The 9,579-nt window shown below is 38.2% G+C and overlaps 1 protein-coding gene across 1 annotated transcript in view; it reads right to left on the bottom strand.

Annotated features, from left to right (window-relative positions):
• Nucleotides 1-258: 258 nt before the first annotated feature.
• Nucleotides 259-9,579, bottom strand: part of LOC136874721 (uncharacterized) — a 231,397-nt gene continuing 222,076 nt past the window's right edge. The window contains exon 5 of the mRNA XM_067148381.2: nucleotides 259-763. Within this exon, the coding sequence (XP_067004482.1) occupies nucleotides 741-763 (23 nt within the window). The 3' untranslated portion in view covers nucleotides 259-740. The remainder of the gene's footprint in view (nucleotides 764-9,579) is intronic.

The following is a 9,579-nucleotide window of genomic DNA, read 5'->3' as shown; positions in this document are numbered from 1 at the left end:
TAATGTGCAATCCTTTCACATTCTTCCACCTGCCACCACCTTAAGTGTTGGAAATGATAATATTTATATTATTGCAGTAAAAGTATCACTAACTAACAGCAAATACCTGTCGCTGCCCGGCCAGAAATATTCTTCTCTTTTTTCCACCGATCAGTCACACATATTGACTTGGACTCTTTTTCACTGCCGGATGCCGACCTTCCAGGCAGAAAAAGGTAATCTGCCAGTTGTGTACTTAGTTATAAATAATAGACACGGTTGGAATTCGTTAAAAGGCCATCTTTATTCTTATTTGCATTACTTAATACATTTACAATAACATGTTTGTACTCCAAAACTCTATACCATGACACAAACAAAATATGGTACATCATCATTTTCTTTCTTCCTTTCTTTCTCTTTAATGTAAAATTTCCTAATAAGCAATCAATGGGACCATATTAAGGAAGACTACCTATCTCTACATTAATGAGGAAGATGTATCTCATTATTGTCAGGTTTAAAGGGGAAAAAAACATAATGTTTATTGAGAAGTGGGAGATTGGTGATTGCGGTATGCTTGAGATCGATGGTGTCGATGAGATGATCATGATATAAAAATGGTCTGTGAACGTTCGAAACATTAAAGATGGCAGACACACAAGAGAACTACATGTAATATTTTAAAAATAGTCATGGCACTGCTGTTTTTCTTATTAAAAACACACAGAGTACACTGAAATAGGAAACTTCTCTGCCTCCTACTGCCTGTTGCGCCGTCCACCTGCGAACAGAAAACACGCATATCAAACATTACATACATGTTACTCCTCCCCTACACACAAACATGAGCTCTAGCTCGACCTCTTCAGTGGTTGCGGGTTCATTCAGACATTTTCTGTGAAACCAAAAGAAAAGAAAATGTTAGGATCGAAAACTCTAATTATTGCATATATGATATGACATACCAGTGGTCCACGTGCCACTAGGGATACACGGGGTAGTCTCAGGGGGTACGCAAACTTGTTGTACCTTCTAACTGTTCTCAGTGCGCGGTTCAGAAAAGAGTTGAACCTGCTCATTTTCAATAAAAACTTGTTTTCATTTGGCGTTTTCTTCTACTACTACACATAGTCCCCAATCAATCAATCAATCAATCAATCAATCAATCAATCAATCAATCAATCAATTAATCAATCAACCAACAAGAAGGTTTGGCTATGGGATCGCCGGCCTCGGGTATTTTAGCAGAAATTTACCTAGACTTTCTCGAACATAACAAAATCTAAAATAACAAAGAATTTGACGATATTCACTTTTGGGCTAGGTAGGTTGACGATGTTTTTGTAATTATGGATGAAAAATCAATTAACGCTACCACTACTCACCTTAAACTTAACAATATATATTCCCACATCAAATTTACACTAGAAACCGAAACAGATCAAAAAATAACCTTTTTAGATTTAACTATTACCAGACACCCGAGCTCTTTAACTTACAAAATCTTTAGGAAACCAACTCAAACTGCTTCCACAATCCATCAAGATTCAACACACCCGCAGACCCACAAACGAGCGACATATAATAGCTTAGTTCATCGGACTTTCAACATACCTATGTCCAAGAAAGATTTAAAAAACGAACTGAATACTATCCGTGGCATCGCAAAATTCAACGGGTTTAATGGTCACTTTATAGAAAGAATAATCAATAAATACAAACATCACCCAAAAACCACACCTAAGAAAGAAACACCCAAATCCCCTACATTTTCCACCTTCACATTTAATAAACAAATCTGCAAAGTTACTAATATCTTTAAAAAACATGGTGTCAAAATACCTTTTAAAACAGCAACAAAAATGCAGTTATTTTACATAATACTTCATCTATCAACAATAGGATCAACAATTGTTTTAAATCGGGAGTCTATAGGATTAAATGTAATGCCTGTAATATTTCGTATGTGGGACAGACCGGAAGGAATTTCAGTACAAGATATTTAGAACATACCAACGCCATAAGATACAATAAATTCTCGGCAATCGGCCAGCATATGCATGACTACAATCATAAATTCACCAGTATTGAGCAAGATATGGATATCCTCGAAATAGTAAATAAAGGCCCTTTACTTAATATAATGGAAAATTGCTTTATGCACTTAGATCAATACTTTAATTCTAATTAAAATCTTAATGATATCTCGGAGAAACCCAACATTTTATTTGATTTACTTATTACTTTTCTTAGAAACACTAATTTAACAAATCAGAAAGCGATTTTAAGTTTAATTAAAGGTACTTTTCCGAGGCAATTATCCTCGTTCCCACACCCTTCAGCCCCGCCCTAAAGGTATCCTTCCTTCTCCCTCCCCTCCCTTCTCACGTCGTATCCATCCCGTCTAACCCGCTATTCCCCGCCCTTCCCCGCCCCTCCCCTACATTTCACATTTGCCACACTCATGTTCCACACACCAGTTATACACTATCTGCCACGCTTCACACATTGCTGCGCAAGGTCCAATTGCTCCAATTGCAGTGCTTGCATTCTCAGAATTCTGCTGGAAGTTATTCAATGATATGTTTTCATTCGTTACATTAAGCGTATGAATTATTCTCCTTACTTCAATTTCAGCAAGACCATATTATTATTAGAAATCTAATGGAAGACACAAACTTTTAGCACCTAAAGAGACAAATTTTACACCAATGACATATATATGTCAACATTTTAAAATAGTGTATAACTTAACAGTGCCAAAACATAGGCCACACTATCAATAGAATCTACCGGAAGGACTCACTTTTAAACTTTTAGTACTCAGAAATATATTATAAAGCATATTCTGCAGCAATTAATACATTTTGAACTTTCATCACAATTGTGCTCATTTTATTCAGTGCAATGCTTTTAAAAATCACATAAAAGATTTATACCTTTAGAACCACAGTATTTGGTTCCAAATGTAGCCATTTTACACCGGCATACTACTTCATATTTGTTTTATCTTTGAATTCTTCATCATTAACTTTTAAGCTGAATAATGTAATACTGCTTATTTTAACCAAAATGTATTGTTTTAAGATATTTTGACCAAATTGTGTATTTGACGTCTATGGCCGATAATGACCCCGAGTAGGTTCGAAACTAGTACCAAACTTTATAAAGTAATGTGGAAAAACTGCATTGCAAAGAGCTTACTGTAGTGAATAGGTGGAAAAGTTTACCTGAATAAATCATACGTATTCACTGGTTATCCACGAAAATGCTTGAAGAACATTCTGTCCCTTTATCAGTGTTTGAAGAGTTCCTTCATTCCCGTATATACCCCCCTGTGGGTGGGGCCACGGTATACCCTGCCTGTAAGAGTCTACTGAAAGGGGCCCCAGCGGCTCTAAACTTGGGAACGTGGGTTGGCGACTACGGGGCCCTCAGCTCAGTCGTGACATTGTTACCACTTATTTGTGCAAGGCTCCTCATTTTTATCTATCATATCCGAGCCTCCCTTGGTCAACTCTTGTTCTTTTCCCACTCAAAAGGGTTTAGTTGCACAAAAATACAACACCATCGCGTGCTTTCAGATCACTTATTTACGTGCGTACTTTTAAGAAGGTCATTTTCCAGTTTTTGCTCCCCATGACGTTAATTGGAACACTCTTCTCAATGTCATCTCCCGTATGTACAAGTCCGTGTTGCAAATCGTAAATATATTATAGGAACAATATTGTTTACGCTGAGTAAATTTGAGGTTATCAACAAGTGGAAAATGTATCTGAATGTTAACATTTCGTGTCCAGCAACTTAACGTCTAGTAGACTAGCGATTGTGTTCTTTCTTAATTACAACCACCGCCGTCTCCATCTTCTTATGAGTGCTACATTTCATTAACAATTTATTGTATTACTCGTTTCATAATAAATATCCGATTTTATTACTGACGCCAAGGTACTTCATACAAGTACATATGATGTTCTACAACGATGAACAAGCTGCAGGGGAAAATGTAAGAGTGGACATGGCGAGGAAGCCGAGATGAAAGACCCACCCGACCTACTATGTCAACATCTGCGAGGACGAGATGGGGAGAGTTAAGTGGACTGTTTTACCTTCCTTTATAGCTATTTCTCTGCATGGTTTTCTCTCTCTCTCTCTCTCTCTCTCTCTCTCTCTCTCTCTCTCTCTCTCTCTCTTTACATTTTCTATTAGTAACGGCAGTTGTGTAGTATAGCGCTGATATATTTATGAATAATTTAAAGAAAGGGGTAAATTCTTCAGAATGATTACCGTACAAGATTAAATAATTTTTGGTGGATTTTAGGCCTTATTCCCATACTGAAGTAGAAGTCATTCATTTGACTAATGCAACTGTATTAGGAAGTTATGGGTGTGATATTTTGTTTACGATTTGCAACACGGACTTGTACATACGGGAGATGACATTGAGAAGATGTCACCTTGTTTCAAGAGTGTTCCAATTAACGTCATGGGGAGCAAAAACTGGAAAATGAGCTTCTTAAAAGTTATTTTAAAGTACTACGGTAGGTGCGTGCAAGGGGTTATGAGTGGTAATGTACCTTCGCGATTTTGATGGACTTATATCTTCGTAATTGTGCTTATGCTACGTAAATGGAGCTACGGATAATGCGTAGAATTCTTCGTGGTAATGATGTAATCGTCGAGACGACTTAAAAGATGAATGATGAATTTCAGTCCAGTTACGGATCGTCGAACTCAGGACCATGACCAGTGTATCTCGCAAAGGGATTACGGGATTTTAAAAGTTTGTTTAAACTTATTTTAAAGTTCGTTATTTACAGCTACACTTTCTAATGCGAGATGGTGAATTATTCTGATGTACTATGTTAACTGGGTCTTCTTAAGTCCATTCAGCTGAGGATGATGGCGTAGGAAAGCATGGGTCAGTGATGTACGTACAATACGAGAATGTATAGCGCCATCGAGTAACGAGACAGTCGCGGGATATCTTCAGAAGTATGTTCTTACGCGGAGTTGTTTGAAAATCAAATTAAGGACAACAGTCAGATTTTAAAAGTGACATATTGATTGGCAGATTATACATTCAATATCTGACCGTTTGTCATTGCATTTTTGGGGTGCGTTTATTTTTCAGGCACACGTTCATCTCGTATGACATTTTTATTTTGTTTACTAATTTTATGAGAGCCTCCGTGGCTCAGACGGCAGCGCGTCGGCCTCTCACCGCTGGATACCGTGGTTCAAATCCTGGTTGCTCCATGTCAGATTTGTGCTGGTCAAAGCGGAGGCGGGACAGGTTTTCCTCCGGATACTCCGGTTTTCCCTATCATCGTTCATTCCAGCAACACTCTCCAATATCATTTTATAGCATTTATCACTCATTCATAAATCACTTTGGGAGAGGCGACACAATTGTACTAATAGCCTATATATAGTGCATTCATTACATCTCTGACCCGGTCAAAGACTGGAAAACAGGTTGTAAGTTTTCATATTCATTCACTAATTTTATGCTTTCGAACGGGCCTTTGCAGGATGGAGACAGCTGGATTTTTATTGTGCATGCCGTCCATTGGTATTCCTTTTGTTTACAGGCTACCACACAACGTTGAATTGTTGGTATTCTTTGAAGTTATAGGTAGTTGTTTAAAATATGCTTGATATTCGGATTAAGATTTTGTTATTTCATGAGAGGGATGCTAGTAGAAGGAAAAGTGAATCAATCCATTGGCACATAAATCTCCTTGGCAAAAGAGGAAATCAACATACGTTTTAAATATTATGTGTTATGAATGTAACTGTAATATTTTCAACTTCATGTATACCTCGAATTATTAGGGAATTTTACCTTTTCCGTTCACCAATTTAAATAATTTTAACGTTATGTGAATCTCCAGATTTAATTTTCCTTTTTAAAGTATATCTCTATGATCATATCGATCGTTCTGGATTCCGCACGTGTATCTGGAATTCTACGAACCTGTATGCCCTATCCTATACAGCACGTCTACGACCTGAATGGCCTGGGAGATGGCTTGCTGCCGAGCTTAGTCAGGGTTGTGAATCACTGACAGATAGGTCACAGTACGTATGAATATGATTTAAAATTAAATACTTGAGATCTGTACCGATATATGGAAAAGATTGTTGGTTCATTACTAGAAAAGAGTAGAAGGTCCATGTCGCAGAAATGAGGATGCTACGTTGGTACTTAGGTCATACCAGACAGCAATTTGGTGTACCCCCGATATCCGGAAAGCTCTCAAAATCTCTCCTCCAGGGCACCGACCAAGACGACGGCCAAAGAAACAGTGGACGGATGTCAGCCGGAGAGGCAGCTGAAGATGCTGCAGATCGTGTGCATTACAGCGGGACAAACACCAAGGCAAAGCAGAAGATTTCAACGAGAATGCTGCACAGAAGTCTAAAACAGTGGACCAAGCAGTCTACAGAGACCCCATTGGTGCGGGATTTGCGCTCGCAGAAAGTTACCCCTCCAGCGACAAGGGATGCAACAAGATGGAACTACAGTCCAGTCCGCGGGGGGAAAGTTACTTACACTTCTGCAACGACACCTCGGATATTATCAGATTTCTCATGGAACTACTTCCTGCTTCCCGGACCTTACGACCCCAGATGCATGTTGAAAGAATCATTTTTCAAGGCAGATGCCCCACCTACATACAAAAACAGTATTCTCGAATTCTGTGGTAAGATGAAATTGTTCATCAATCAATCATCAATCACTACTGATCTGCATTCAGGGCAGTCACCCAGGTGGCAGATTCCCTATCTGTTGTTTCCCTAGACTTTCCTGAAATGATTGCAAAGAAATTGGAAATTTATTGAACAACTCCCTTGGTAAGTTATTCCAATCGCTATCTCCCCACTCCTATAAACGAATATTTGCCCCAATTTGTCCTCTTCAATTCCAACTTTATCTTCTTTACTACTTTAAAGACACCGCTCAAAATTATTCGTCTACTGATGTCATTCCACGCCATCACTCCACTGACAACTCGGAACATACCACTTAGTCGAGCAGCTCGTCTCCTTTCGCCCAAGTCTTCCCAGCCCAAACTTTGCAACATTTGTGTAAAACTACTCTTTTGTCGGAAATCACCCAGAACAAATCGAGCTGCTTTTCTTTGGATTGTTTCCAGTTCTTGAATCAAGTAATCCTGGCGAGGGTCCCATACACTGGAACCATACTCTAGTTGGGGTCTTACCAGAGACTTATATGCCCTCACCTTAATATTCTTACTATAACCCCTAAATACCCTCATAACCATGCGCAGAGATCTGTACCCTTTATTTACAATCATATTTACGTGATTACCCTAATGAAGATCTTTCCTTATATTAACACCTAGGTACATGCAATGATCCCCAAAAGGAACTTTAACCCCTTCAAAGCAGTAATTAAAACTGAGAGGACTTAACCTATTTGTGAAATTCAAAACCTGACTTTTAACCCCGTTTATCATCATACCGTTGCCTACTGTCTATCTCACAACAATATCGAGGTCATTTTGCAGTTGCTCACAATCTTGTAACTTATTTATTACTCTGTACAGAATAACATCATCTGCAAAAAGCCTTATGCCTGACTCCAGTTCTTTACACATATCATTGATATATATAAGAAAACATAAAGGTCCAATAATACTGCCTTGAGGAATTCCCCTCTTAATTATTACAAGGACAGATAAAGCTTCGCCTACTCTTAATTCTTTGACTTCTATTTTCTAGAAACATACCCACCCATTCAGTCACTCTTTTGTCAAGTCCAACTGCACACATTTTTGCCAGTGGTCTCCCATGATCTACCCTATCAAATGCCTTAAATAGGTCAATCGCGATGCAGTCCATTTGGAGTCTTGAGTCCAGGATATTTGCTATATCTTGCTGGAATCCTACAAGTTGATCTTCAGTGAAATAACCTTTCCTAAACCCAAACTGCTTTCTATCAGACCAGTTATTAATTTCGCAAACATGTATAATATAATCAGAAAGAATGCTTTCCCAAAACTGACATGCAATGCATGTCAAACTGACTGGCCTGTAATTTTCAGCTTTATGTATATCACCCTATCCTTTATACACAGGGGCTACTATAGCAACTCGCCATTCGTTTGGCATAGCTCCTTCATGCAAACAATACCTAATCAAATAAGTACTTCAGATATTATGGTACTATATCCCAAACCATTGTCTTTAGTATATCCCCCGAAACCTTATTAATTCCAGCTGCTTTTCTAGTTTTCAACTTTTGTATCTTACTGTAAATGTCATTGTGGTCATAGGTAAATTTTAATACTTCTTTAGTATTAATCACCTTCTCTATCTGGACATTATCCCTGTAACCGATAATTTTTACATACTGTTGAATGGATACTTCTGCCATTTGAAGATCCTCGCACACACACTCCCCTTGTCCATTAATGATTCCTGGAATGTCGTTCTTGGAACCTGTTTCTGCCTTAAAGTAAATATACATACTCTTCCATTTTTCACTAAAATTTGTATGACCGCCAATTATGCTTGCCATCATGTTATCCTTAGCTGACTTCTTTGCTAGATTCAATTTCCTAGTAAGTTCCTTTAATTTCTCCTTACTTCCACAGCCATTTCTAACTCTATTTCTTTCCAACCTGCACCTCCTTCTTAGTCTCTTTACTTCTCTGTTATAATACAGTGGATCTTTACTATTCCTTACAAACTTTAATGGTACAAACATATTTTCACATTCCTCAACAATTGCTTTAAACCCATCCTAGAGTCTGTTTACATTTTTATTTACCGTTTTCCACCGATCATAGTTACTTTTTTTTAAACACCCTCATGCCTGTTTTATCAGCCATATAGTCTTAATACTCATAATTTTAATACCTTCCTTTCACATTTATTTTTAACTACCGGTACCACAAAAACAGCTTCGTGATCACTAATACCATCTATTACTTCAATTTCTCTATAGAGCTCATCTGGTTTTACCAGCACCACATACGGAATATTCATCCCTCTAGTTGGTTCCATCATTTTCTGAATCACATGCCCTTCCCATATGAACTTATTTGCCATTTGTTAGTCATGCTTCCTGTCGTTCGCATTACATTCCCAATTGCCATTTGGTAAATTGAGATCATCCGCTACAATCACATTCCTTTCCTTATCGTTTCTCACATAGCTGATTATCTTATCAAATAATTCTGAATCAGCGTCTGCGCTACCCTTTCCCAGCCTGTGCACTCCAAAAACATCAAGTTGCCTATTATCTTTAGAGATGAGCCTGACACCTAGAATTTCATGTTTGTCATCTTTAACTTTTTCGTAGCTTACAAATTCTTCTTTCACCAGAATGAATACTCGCCCTCCTACCATTCCTATCCTATCTCTATGATACACACTCCAGTTCCGTGAGAAAAAGTACCAACGTGAAACGTTACCACCTTCTTCTTTCCCTCCTCCTTCCCTTCTACTTTCTTCAACATCTGCCTTAAAATACTGACGTAGTTCTTTCCATCCGCAGTTACCGCAAACAAGACTGTGCATCTTTGTTTCTCACTTCCGCACAGTAACGCTTGATTTGTCCTT

The sequence above is a fragment of the Anabrus simplex genome, chromosome 5 (genome assembly GCF_040414725.1).
Source record: "Anabrus simplex isolate iqAnaSimp1 chromosome 5, ASM4041472v1, whole genome shotgun sequence".
Taxonomy (NCBI): domain Eukaryota; kingdom Metazoa; phylum Arthropoda; class Insecta; order Orthoptera; family Tettigoniidae; genus Anabrus; species Anabrus simplex.
The sequence above is the reverse complement of the archived record's forward strand: the minus strand, read 5'-3'. Positions and strand labels throughout refer to the sequence as shown.